Source organism: Sapajus apella, unplaced genomic scaffold (genome assembly GCF_009761245.1).
Source record: "Sapajus apella isolate SASKATOON/1434 unplaced genomic scaffold, GSC_monkey_1.0 scaffold17, whole genome shotgun sequence".
NCBI classification, from domain to species: domain Eukaryota; kingdom Metazoa; phylum Chordata; class Mammalia; order Primates; family Cebidae; genus Sapajus; species Sapajus apella.
Window position 1 is genome coordinate 8,641,983 of NW_022436957.1, and position 13,657 is coordinate 8,655,639.

The window sequence follows — 13,657 nt, forward strand, 5'->3', positions numbered from 1 at the left end:
ATGCATGCATAAATAGCCTTTCCTCTTTTTCAACAAGTCGACTACTCGATTATTTGCATCAACAGCCTTTTTGCAAGGCATGTGACCCTTTGGACTCATCTGCTGATATCTAGTATGCACTGAGGACCAGCCTTCAAAATAAAGGAAGGTTTTTGTTACGTTTGCATATGCTGTCAAGAATATCTTGAGAACACTTTCATTTCACAGTAAAACGAAACTTACAGAAGAACTAAGCAGTGAAGTGCCTCATACTTTAGTTTAAAAGAGGAATGAGAAACAAAAGACAAGGTTAATTATGACACTGGGGCTTTACAATGCTAAAAATATCCTATATACAAAGGGATATGTAGGCTGTGTTCTTTTTCCATGTCATTACAAAGAGCAGGCTCAAGGTATCTGCAAATTTCTAATAAAAATATTATTGAAAAATGTCCATAGTTGTATCTAACTGAAGGGATTAAAACTTTTAGACTTGTTATACAAATACCGTGATGCTTGCCATCGAAGCCCTCCCTCCTTTTCATCAAGCAGACCCTGACTTACAGCATGAGAGTGGAAAAAACTAGCTTGAACTATAAAGCAGTGGGATTCATATTTACCTCTCACATGCTTTTCCAAACCAAGCAGCTTGCATAAAGAAACCCAGACTTTGTACTTCAACATGCCGGCAACACAGCACTAAGTCCACTCGGGCAACTTGTTTAAGGGGTTTGACTGGGTTCCTATCAGTAAAGAGGTGTTTTTCCAGCTTTGGGAGAATACATATAATGCCAAGTTTATTTTTTTAAGTTTCAAAACTTTTATAAGTTTAATGTTGGCATTGGATGTCTACATACAATTGGATGTACAATTTATATCAAGTGTTATCCATTTTTGCAAAGATGTCATGTACACAAAGGTACATATTCAAATAACTGAGAAACAAGTGAAACTTCTGATGTATACTTTCCGGTTTGTATCACAATGATACTTCTGATAAAGATCATCAGCATGCCAGTTTCACCTTTTCCAGAAGGACATCATCATTTTATCTTAGAGTTTACTCTGAGTTTTATTGCAGAACACAAATTCCCTCAATTGCTTTTTTCTTGCAGGTGTCTTCTTCCATAATTTTTTATTATAGTCAGCCTTTCTCCTCACCTAAGGGCCAGAATGAAATCGAAGAAACCTATAGATGACAGCTTTCATGGTCTTTCTCTTGCCTTTTTGGGTACCGATGTATATTATAATTCTGACTGGCAGCTTCAGGAAACTTGGAAGCAAGGGAGCTACTCTGCTGGGGATCACTGCAGTATGCCCACATGTCAGGTTTCTGACAGATGTCATAAGCCTGAGAGTGAAGGAAATGAGTGGTGTCTGAATATGACTAAAACATCCAGTGAACAATGCAGAAATAAGGCATTCTTGGCACAGTTTCGGTGGGCTGGAGATGCCAAAATATTCAGGGGCCATAGATTCCTGAAGCTGCTCTCACCACACTCGCAAAGGCAGAAGCAGCCATCTTGCCATCCTGCTATGATGCCAAGTTTCTATTCAACCACTTTGATGTCTATGTCTGAGTCAAATGGCAGAGCTAGGACTCGAACCTAGGGCTTCTGTCCCTGACCATACCTTTGTTCAATCACCACTCTGGGTGCTGATCAAGTCTGACCTTCCTTTTCATTTCAGAGCATTCACCCCAGGAACTCTTCAATGTTTAAATCTCTAGATTAAAATATGGTACTGCTGGGCATGGTGGCTCATGCCTATAATCTCTAAAATTTGGGAGGCTGAGATGAGAGAAATGCTTGAGACCAGGAGATCAAGGCCAGCGTGGAAAACATAGACCCTGTTTCTAAAAATAAATAAATAAAATATGGCACTAAACTAGGGTGGTCAGATAAAATACAGCACACCCAATTAAGCCTGAATTTCAGATAATGAATAATTTTTTAGTAGAAGCATGTCTCGATTTGCTAAATTTGGCAATCCTACACTAAATTTTACCTACCCACCAAGGGCTGTTCCCACTCCACCTCATTTCCACCTAAAAGGAAAGAAGAAATACAAGACCTAGAAAACAAAGTATGAGGTGCCCCAGCCAGCGAGAAGCCAATTCTCACAAGAGAAAGAATTCTATCCTCTCCATCCAGTGATCTCTCTTGAGCTAACTTACAGATGGGGGACTACACCAATAATGGAGCATGTTTTGTATCATCACTCAGACTGGGGTAGTTCACTGGAGCCACAGCAAACTCTTCAGAAGAAGGTCTTTTGCAGTCCCAAGGCTATTTATTGCACCAGTGCTTGCAATACCAAAGATCAGAAACAACCCAAATGTCCGTAACAGAGAAATGGTTAAGTAAATTGTGGAACATCCAGAAAATGGGATGTATTCTATCTATGGGGGAAAAAATGCAGATGCTCCTGAGATAAAGGTATAGAAGGAACTGCAAATGAAAAAAAAAAAAACAAGAGAGGAAGAGAGTACATGCTAACAAAGTATGACAAAGGCAGGACCTGAAGAATGCTTTTATTTGCTGGTATGTCTAAAGAAACTGGAAAGATAAGCAAGGAACTAATAACAATGGTTTCTTGGAGGATGGGGGTGGGACTGGGTGGATGCTCTATAAGAAGAGCAAAAAGGCTTTTACTCTGTATCTACCTACGTATATATGTATGTATGTATGTATGTATATACATGCATGGATGTATGTACGGCTACATTTGTCTACACAGAAAAGAGTTAACATGGTGGCCGGGTGCTATGGCTCATGCCGCGACACTTTGAGAGGCCGAGTCAGGTGGATCACCTGAGGTCAGGAGTTCGAGACCAGCCTGGACAACATGGGGAAATCCTGTCTCTACTAAAAATACAAAAAAATTAGCCGGGCATGGTGGCAGGCGTCTGTAATCACAGCTACTCAGGAAGCTGAGGCAGGAGAATCACTTGAACCCAGGAGGCAGAGGTTGCAATGAGCCAAGATCACATAATTGCACTCCAGACTGGGCAACAAGAGCAAAACTCATTCAAAAAACAAAAAAACAAACAAACATGGCAGGCCTGAGACTGCTTTCCTTAGAATGGCCTGCTTGTAAGGTTGGCCCTTGGCTCATGTCTGGGAACTTGGATTTCAGGACGGTTCCCACCATTCCTAGAACTGAGAAGAGTGGCTCACTGCTCTTACACTGTTTGTACAAACAATATGGCTTCTGCTGCACACCTGCTTTTCTATTGGGAGGCTGAAATTTTGGTACGTGCTGGGCAGAGTTTGCCTATGTGATGAGCCCCCAGTAAACACCCCACCCTGGGCACTGAGTCTCTAATGAGCCTCCCTGGTAGACAGCAATTGGCTTGTGTTTTCTCAATTTGTTGCTGAAGGAATCACGTGTGACTGAAGTGGGAGGGAATGCTCGGAAGGTTGGGCCTGGTTTCTTCCGGGCATCACTTCACGCACCATTGCCCTTTGCTGCTTTTGGTTTGTACCTTTTCACTGCAATAAATTATCGCTGTGACCATACTCTATTGAGTCCCACGACTCTCTCTTTCCCCCCCCCACCCATATCTTTCTACTCAGCTCTATATATTAATTCTATACCACACTAATGTGTATTAAAATAAAATAGAAAATAAAAAAGGCCTTTGCTTTATATTTCCCTAACCAAAAGCTCCATTCAATCTGCTTTTCTTACCTTCCTTCTTTTCTTTCTTTTCTTCTTTCCTTCCCTCCCTCCCTCCCTTCCTTCCAGTAATGATGAGATTTTTTTTCATATGTTTGTGGCCACATAAATGTCTTCTTTTGGGAAGTGTCTGTTCATATCATTTGCCCACTTTTTGATCGAGTTACTTATTTTTTTGTTGTAAATTTAAGTTCCTTCTGAATTCTGGATATTAGCCCTTTGTCAGATGGATAAATTGCAAAAATTTTCTCCCATTCTGTAGGCTGTTCACTCTGATAGCTGTTTTTTGTTTTTCGCTGTGCAGAAGCTCTTTAGTTTAATTAGATCCCATTTGTCAATTTTGGCTTTCGTTGCCATTGCTTTTGGTGTTTTAGTCATGAAGTCTTTGCCCATGCCTATGTCCTGAATGGTATTGCCTAGGTTTTCTTCTAGGGTTCTTATGGCTTTAGGTCTTATGTTTAAGTCTTTAATTCACCCTGAGTTAATTTTTTATAAGGTGTAAGGAAGGGGTCCAGCTTCAGTTTTCTGCATATAGCTAGCCAGTTTCCCCAGCATCATTTATTAAATAGGGAATCTTTTTCCCATTGTTTGTTTTTGTCAGGTTTGTCAAAGATCACATGATTATAAATGTGTGGTGTTATTTTTGAGACGTCTGTTCTGTCCCATTGGTCTATATCTCTGTTTTGGTACCAGTACCATGCTGTTTGGTTACTGTAACCTTGTAGCACAGTTTGAAGTCAGGTAGAGTGATGCATACTGCTTTGTTCTTTTTGCTGAGGACTGTCTTGGCTATGCGGGCTCTTTTTTGGTTCCATATGAAATTTAAAGTAGTTTTTTCTTAATTCTGTGAAGAAAGTCAATGGGAGCTTGATGGGGATAGCATTGAATCCGTAAACTACTTTGGGCAGTATGGCCATTTTCACAATATTGATTCTTCCTAACCATGAGCATGGAATGTTTCTCCATCTGTTTGTGTCCCTTCTTATTTCCTTAAGCAGTGGTTTGTAGTTCTCCTTGAAGTGGTCCTTCATATCCTTTGTTAGTTGTAGGCCTAGGTATTTTATTCTCTTTGTAGCAATTGTGAATGGGAGTTCAGTCATGATCTGGCTCCCTGCTTGTCTGTTATTGGTGTATAGGAATGCTCGTGATTTTTGCACATTGATTTTGTATCCTGAGGCTTTGCTGAAGTTGTTTATCAGCTTAAGGAGATTTGGGGCTGACACGATGGGGTTTTCTAAATATACAATCATGTCATCTGCAAACAGAGACAATTTGACTTCCTCTCTTCCTATTTGAATACCCTTTCTTTCTTTCTCTCGCCTGATTGCCCTGGCCAGAACTTCCAATGCTATGTCGAATATGAGTGGTGAGTGAGGGCATCCTTGTCTTGCGCTGGTTTTCAAAGGGAATGCTTCCAGCTTTTGCCCATTCAGTATGATATTGGTTGTGGGTTTGTCATAAATAGGTCTTATTATTTCGGGATATGTTCTATCAGTACCTAGTTTATTGATAGTTTTTAGCATGAAGGGCTGTTGAACTTTATTGAAGGCCTTTTCTGCATGTATTGAGATACTCATGTGGTTTTTGTCATTGGTTCTGTTTATGTGATGGATTGCATTTATTGATTCGCATATGTTGAACCAGCCTTGTATCCCAAAGATGAAGCCAACTTGATCATGGTGGATAAGCTTTTTGATGTGCGGCTGGATTTGATTCGCCAGTATTTTATTGAGGATTTTTGCACTGATGTTCATCAGGGATATTGACCCGAAATTTTCTTTTTTTGTTGTGTCCCTGCCAGGTTGTGGTATTAGGATGATCCTAGTCTCATAAAATGAGTTAGGGAGTAGTCCCTCTTTTTCTATTGTTTGGAATAGTTTCAGAAGGAATGGCGCCAGCTCCTTTTTGTACCTCTGATAGAATTCGTCTGTGAACCCATTTGGGCCTGGGCTTTTTTGGTTGGTAGGCTATTAATTACTGCCTCAAATTCAGCACTTGTTATTGGTCTATTCAGGGATTCATCTTTTTCCTGGTTTAGTCTTGGGATAGTGTATGTGTCCAGGAATTTATCCATTTCTTCTAGATTTTCTAGTTTATTTGCTTAGAGGTGTTTATGGTATTCTCTGATCGTAGTTTGTATTTCTGTGGGATCAGTGGTGATATCCCCTTTATCATTTTTTATTGTGTCTATTTGATTCTTCTCTCTTTTCTTCTTTATTAGTCTAGTTAGTGGTCTATCTATTTTGTTAATCTTTTCAAAAACCACCTGCTAGATTCATTTTTATTTTTTGGCAGGGTTTTTCGTGTCTCTGTCTCCTTCAATTCTGCTCTGATCTTAGTTATTTTGTGTCTTCTGCTAGCATTTGAACTTGTTTGCTCTTGCTTCTCTGGTTCTTTTAATTGTGATATTCGGGTCTTGATTTCAGATTTTTGTGGCATTCTGATATGGGCATTTAGTGCTGTAAATTTCCTTTTTAACACTGCTTTAGTTGCGTCCCCAGAAATTCTGGTATGTTGTCTCTTTGTTCTCATTGGTTTCAAATACTTACAAATATCCTGAAGTGTGTTTTCCAATGTGTTTTCATTCTCCCAGTCACTTTCAGGCACACCAATCAATCGTAGGTTTGGTCTTTTCACATAGTCCCATATTTCTTGGAGGTTTTGTTCATTCCTTTTTATTTTTTTCTTTCATCTTGTCTTCATGCCTTATTTTAGTAAGTTGATCTTCAATCTCTAATATTCTTTCTTCTGCTTAATTGATTCAGCTCTTGATATTTGTGTATACTTCACGAAGTTCTCATGCTGTGTTTTTCAGCTCCATCAGGTCATTTATGTTCCTCTCTAAACTGGTTATTCTAGTTAGCAGTCCCTGTAACCTTTTTCAAGGTTCTTAGCTTCCTTGCATTGGGTTAGAACATGCTCCTTTAGCTCAGAGGAGTTTGTTATTACCCACCTTCTGAAGACTACTTCTGTCAATTCATCAAACTCATTCTCTGTCCAGTTTTGTGTCCTTGCTAGAGAGGAATTGTGATCATTTGGAGGAAAAAAGGCATTCTGGTTTTTGAAATTTTCAGCATTTTTGCGATGGTTTTTCCTCATCTTCATGGATTTGTCTACCTTTGATCTTTCAGGCTGATAACCTTTGGTTGGGGTTTTTGTGTGGGGGTCCTTTCTGTTGATGTTGATGTTGTTGCTTTCTGTTTGTTAGTTTTTCTTCTAACAGTCAGGCCCCTCTTCTGCAGGTGTGCTGCAGTATGCTGGAGGTCCACTCCAGACCCCGCTCGCCTGGGTATCCCCAGTGGAGGCTGCAGAACAGCAAAGATTGCTACCTGCTCCTTCCTCTTGAAGCTTTGTCCCAGAGGGCACCGGCCTGATGTCAGTTGGAGCTCTCCTGTATGAAGTGTCTGTTGACCCCTGTTGGGAGGTCTCTCCCAGTCAGGAGGCACAGGGGTCAGGGACCCACTTGAGGAGGCAGTCTGTCCCTTAGCAGAGCTCAAGCACTGTGCTGGGGAAGAATCCTTCTTGTCAGGATCAGCTGCTCTTTTCAGAGCTGGCAGGCAGGAAACTTTAAGTCCACTGAAGGTGCGGCCACAGCCGCGCCTTCCTCCAGATGCTCTGTCCCAGGGAGATGGGAGTTTTATCTGTAAGTTTCTGATTCAGGCTGCTGCCTTTCTTTCAGCGATGCCCTGCTCAGTGAGGAGGAATCTAGAGAAGCAGTCTAGCCACAGCCACTTTGCTGTGCTGTGGTGAATTCTGTCCAGTCCAAACCTTTCAGCCTCCTTAGCACTGTCAGGGGAAAACCACCTACTAAAGCCTCAGTAATGGCCGATACCCTTCCCCCCACCAAGCTCGATTGTCCCAGGTCGATTTCAGACTGCTGTGCCGGCAGGAAGAATTTCAAGCTGTGGTTCCTGGTCTGCTGGGCTCTGTAAGAGTGGGACCCACTGAGGGAGACCACTTAGCTTCCTGGCTTCAGCCCCCATTCCAGGGGAGTGAATGGTTCTGTCTTACTAGGGTTCCAGGTGCCACTGGGGTACAAAAATAAATCCTGCAACTAGCTTGGTGTCTGCCCAACAGCCACCCAGTTTTGTGCTTGAAACCCAGGGCCCTGGTGGTGTAGGCACACGAGGAATCTCCTGATCTACGGATTGCAAAAACCATGGGAAAAGCATAGTATCCAGGCTGGGTAGTGCAGTCCCTCACGGCTTCCCTTGGCTAGGGGAGGAAGGTCCCCCAGCTCCCTGTACTTCCCGGGTGAGGTGATGCCCCACCCTGCTTCTGCTCGCCCTCCATGGGCTGCACCCACTGTCTAACCAGTCTCAATGAGATAAACTGGGTACTTCAGTTGGAAATGCAGAAATCGCCTGCCTTCTGTGTGGGTCTCAATGGGAGCCACAGACCGGAGCTGTTCCTATTTGGCCATCTTGCCAGATTGGAGAATATTACAACTTATTAATTCTCTTAGGTGTCATCCTTATCTCAGGAGATACGGGCTTAAGTGCTTAGGGTTAAAATGTTACGTTGTCTGCAACATTACAATGATTAAGGAAATAAATACATTACATACACATACAAAAAGGTAAAACCAATGTGGCTCACTATCAACAATTGTTGAATTCAGGCAGCTAGTATACAGGCTGCATTGTGCAATTCTTTCAACTTTTCAATATATCTGAATTTTTTTTCAGTAAAAATGTTGGAAAGAAAAAAGATTTTCTTTTGAAAACTGGTATATTAATATAAATGAATTCAAGTAGAATGATATAATATCAGTTATTAGAAAATCAATTACCACTTGGCTATTGAATCCACCATATTGAGTCAAGAAGAACTTAGTATCTTTTCAATAAGAAAACATAGGCTTTATTAATGCTTGACTAGCAGACAAGTTGCACTTGATTAAACTCCTAGTAAATTCAACCAGCTAGTGACTATAATTAGATGACTGATCACTTCAATCAATTAATCTGCCTAATGATCTACCTCTGAAAATTGACTGAATTAATTGAATTGTTTTTATTTTCATGATCATTCATTTTCATCATCATAAAGAGTGATCTCTTAACCACATAGAATGGATGCCAAGGACAACATATTCTTAACTCAAGGGGTCTGTAATATCATTGGGGGAACTAGAAGATATGAATCAAACATAAATAACCAGGCCAGGTGTGGTGGCTCGTGTCTGTAATCCCAGCACTTTGAGAGACAGACGTGGGTGGATCGTCTGAGGTCAGGAGTTTGAGAACAGCCTAGCCAACATGGTGAAACCCTGTCTCTACTAAAAATACAAAAATTAGCTAGGTGTGATGGTGCAAACCTGTGGTCCCAGTTACTCAGGAGGCTGAGGCATAAGAATTGCTTGAACCTGGGAGGTGGAGGTTGGAGTGAGCTGAGATCACATGACTACACTCTAGTCTGGGGACTGAGCAACACTCCGCCTCAAAACAAACAAACAAACAAATAAACAACCATATATAACCATGCAAGAAAGCATAATATATACGCTGAATGCATAATGGATAATCTCTTGGGATCTTACCATATAAAACCTAGATGTATCTTTATTGATCACATAGACTCATCCCTCACTTTAAAGATAAGTGGTTTATTTTTATGTAGTCAAATTTTTCAATATTTTCTCTAAGACCCTGGGATTGTTGCTGTGGGTTCCTTGTTTGTTTGCTGTTATTGTCATACTTCGCACCACTTTTCTACTTCAAGATTAGAAAAAGTATGGACCTATAGTTTCAGTACCTTTAATGTTCAATGTCTTACGTTTAAATTTTTGAACTTCATGAAATTTATTTTGATGTAAGAAATGAGGTTGGACAATAGCTTGATTTTTTAAAAACTCCAAGCCATTTGCCCAATAATCCCTTTTGCCATTGATGTGACTTTAAACGCCCATATGTATTTTTGCTTAATTCTGCTCTCTTCTCTGTTTCATTGATGCACTGGTACTATGCCATTGTAGGCAATGCAGTGTTATAATGCATTTACAAGTATGGAAGAGAAATCCTCCCCTTTAATTTTCATTCAGAAATCACCTGGCTATTCTCACATGTGGTCTTATCCCAGTCAGACCCACTACCTCACTTTTATAACAAACATTTGGTAATACGCCCTTTATTATATGAAAGGAGATGACATTTGTGGATAATGTAACCCTGGTCTTTGTGATAAACCAAAAGGCCCAGTTGATTTCCAAAATGCACCCCAGTTCAGAATCAATCTGGCAAGTATCGCATGAAATCCTATTGGTATTTGACTGGGATCGTACAGCATTTGCAAATCAATTTAAGCAACATTTCTATTTTTACAGTGTTGTGGCCTCTAGCTCCATTAACAATTATTTTTCTTCATTTATGTATGTCTTTGTGTCTAAGCAGGGTCCTGGCAGGAAACAGACAGCATGTTAGAGTGAGAAACTGATGAGTTCAGCAAAGTGACTATTTATATATTTGGACAGGATTTAAGGAACTAAGAAAGGATGATGCAGCACTTCAGAGGGCAGTCTTTCCGAACTCAGGCTGAAGGAGAAGGAACGATTATTGGAATTCAGGGAGGAGAGCATCAGGGAACAAGAGCTTCATTAGATGATTGCAGCCAACTCAGGGCCAGGCGGAGAGAGCCAGAGAGAGGAAGGCTCTGCTCTTCCTCCTCCCCCTTCAGTTTCCAACCAGGCCTCCCATTGGCCAAACCCAACCAGAAGCCAGCAAGCAAGGGGCTACTGATGAAGTACATATAGCTCAGCCTCCAGGGACACAGAACAGGATGAAAGGCTGGGACAGTGGGCCTGGTGGGGCAAAGAGAAAGCTTGCACCTGCCAGGTGAAGCATTATAGTCCCCATCCTCCCCTCACCACCTTAGTTTTTGTGTATTTCCCATCAATTTTATTCCAAAGCATTTCAGATCTCACTTCTTCTATTACCAATTTGGATCAGTAATTATTTATGTATGAGAAAACTATTGATTTTTACATATTGTTTGCACAGCAGAGTGGTTTAATAAAGAGACATTTGGTTTTTACTGCCTGTGTGGGTATCAGTTGCTATGATGTGACTTGAGGCAAATCCAATATTTCTTCTGTTATCAATTCCAGTATTTGTAAAAAGATGGATAATATCTATTTTATATATTTTTAGTATTTAATGAGATCATACATATAAAGTCATTAAAACAGTGTCTGGCTCATAACAAACCCTCAATAAATGCTGCTTATTTACTGGATCTGGCTTTTGAGCTGCTTTATCACATCATTGACTTTTCAGCCCAATATATGTTAACCTTGATCATTATCCACAGATGTCCCCATGCCACACTCTACATTTTCCAAATTTTCTCCAGGTGGACTACTTAGATTAAAGAACTTTAAACATAACTACCGTATTTTGACTCTACCTAAAACATGTCCAAAAATCAGTTAAGAAGGGAACAATTCTCTTGAGGCCCACATTTTGAGAAGCAAATGCAGCTGAACTTTTTTAGAGAAAAGTGAATGAACCAACTGGTAGCTTTGCCACTGTTTAAAAACCAGCATCCTTTCCAGCTGGGCCTGAGACAGAACAAGGTAAATTTAGACATACCTCTCTGATATCTATAGAACAGTGGTTGTCAACCCGGGGCATTTTTGCCCCTTAGGGGATAATTTTCAATGTCTGGAAACTTCTGTGATTGTCACAACTGGAAGGGGGCAGTGCTATTGGCATCTAGTGTGTATAGAGCGAGGATGCCACCAAACATCCTATGCTGCAGCAAAGAATTATCTGGTCAAAAATGTCAATAGTGCTGAGGGCAAGAAATCCTGCTATAAAAAAGAAAGATTTGTCTATAGAGCTGTCTGGATTGAGACGAGTCATTGCCCCAATAGTGGTGGTAGAAATAAGAGGAACCTGGTGCTTTTGCAAAGCCCATATCTGGGGTGGCTAAAATAACCATGCTCCTCCCTCCGTCCCCCACCTGATCTTTCTAGTTGGAAACTCCAGGGCTGGCAGCCTGGAGTCTTTGTGAATCTACACTTCCTGCCACCTATCACTTCATCTCAGAAGACTCCAGATATAGGATCAGTCCATGCCATCGAGAAAGGTATTTTAAACATTGGAACACATATCGATAATTTAAGTAGGTAGATGTATGTGCTGTTATAAGGAAGTGGTGAGGAGAGGAGAAGGAACCGAAATTATATGCATGAATTTTTTTTTTTTTAGAATATAAATTAAAAATGTGGTAGTCTAAAATGGCAATTCTTCGAAGATAAAGTTAGATTTTCAGTAATGTTAGAAATAATTTTCTGGAGTATGTCTCCAGTCTACCAAAGCATTTCAGATCTCACTGTTTTGAATGTGCCCTCTTCGAAGATGAAGTTAGACTTTCAGTAATGAAGACAAAGTTAGACTTTCACTAATATGAGAAATGGATTTCTGGAGTATGTCTCCAGTCTACCTAACTTTGAGAGAGTAAATACCATAAATAGATGTTTCAAGTGCATTTTGAAGCAATGATCCCAGCATGTCTTTCAGCTACAGTATTTTGCTCTCTTTGAAATGATGTGTTCTCTTCCTCTTAGTTGATGCTATTAGGCTCATCTCAAGCTGATCTTGGCACCTCTCGTGCTCTGTTCTCTTCAACCAGACCTCTACATTCCATTTTGGAAGAAGACTAAAAATGGTAAGAACAACTCAGAGATCCTTAAAAAGTGTTATCTATAATCTTTGTGGAAACAACGGAAACCAGCTGGCAAGAGCAATTCTTAAAGAATCTGTACTTAGGTTATTTGCTGGGGGAAAGTGCTTCCTGATATTTCACAACTGGCCTTAATGAAGCGGGCATTTCACAATTTCAGATTAATCAATGCTTGCTCTGTCCAGCTTCCTACAAGAAGTAAATATGTGCTTTGGAAAGGAGGAGCAGATGTTTGAATTGGGGACATAGCTTCTATGGATCTCATTTCTTCAGCCTACATTTAATTACTGAAGTTACTTTGTGCTTTTTCCAGCATATGGTGTTGTCTGAATGACTATGTGGATGGAACTGTGTGGGCAGGATCATAGAAATAAAATACGGGAAATCCCCAGGCTTGAGTGCTGTCAAAGAAAACTAAATCTGGAAAGTAGATAAAGCGATACTATCAGGACTATTGCAATCGGCGGAAAGAGACTTCAATATAGAAAGGGGCTCAATTCCAAATACAGCCAAAGGCCGGTAAACATTTCTAGCCAAGGAGTAGAGTTGGAGGGGGGGCGGGTCAGTGGATGGAAAATGACTAAAAGGAATCATCAAGGGTAAAAGGGATGCTGGCTAAACTGACTTGACAGGATTCCTGCTGAAGACAGACCAGGGTGATCAGACCTCACTGGGGGATGGTGGGGGATGATGAATTTGATCAGATATCGAAGGTGATCACATACCAAGAGGAGTGAATTATCAAACAAATGACTTAGCAGGGTTTCTGCTTAAACTGGGCAATGCAAAGATGGACATGAAGCCCAAAGGCTGAAGCCTAGGGGTGTAGTGGAGCCTGATTACGTTGAATTAAGGAGAGTCTTTGTCATGCTGGCTCTCCCAGTCACCAGTTGGGGGAGGGGGTCTTGTGCCTGACATCATCAAAGTCCTCTGAAACTCAGTTTCTCTGACTATAAAATAGTCATTAGAATCCCTCCTCAGCTGCCTTCCAGGGCCACTGAGAGGCTCAAATAATAGACTATTTTTCAAGTCTTTTGCGAGTGGTATGATGCAAGTGTGAGTTATTAGGTATGGCAAAACTTGTCGAAAAAAGGCATCAGTGGCCTTTTTCTGAAATTATTTTGTCACTTAATTCAGATACATTGTAGATCTGAATGTTGGCTCCTAGGCTCATTTCGTGTCAAAGTTCTAATGAAGCATTAACCATGCGGCTACTATGTTACAAAGGAAACAACTGCTACGGTTTCATTTCCTAGAAACTCAGATGTCTTTTTTTTTTTTTTTTTTTTTTTTTTTTTTTTTTTTTTTTGGT

General features: G+C 40.6%; 1 protein-coding gene and 1 pseudogene across 1 annotated transcript in view; one reads left to right on the forward strand and one right to left on the reverse strand.

Moving 5' to 3' along the window:
• Positions 1–290: 290 nt before the first annotated feature.
• Positions 291–1,641, reverse strand: LOC116556655 (annotated as a pseudogene).
• A 9,938-nt stretch (positions 1,642–11,579) lies between these two features.
• TLR7 (toll like receptor 7) overlaps positions 11,580–13,657 on the forward strand; it is a 21,075-nt gene continuing 18,997 nt past the window's right edge. Inside the window, exons 1-2 of the mRNA XM_032285902.1 lie at positions 11,580–11,748; positions 12,230–12,330. Coding sequence (XP_032141793.1) covers positions 12,328–12,330 — 3 coding nt within the window. The 5' untranslated portion in view covers positions 11,580–11,748; positions 12,230–12,327. The remainder of the gene's footprint in view (positions 11,749–12,229; positions 12,331–13,657) is intronic.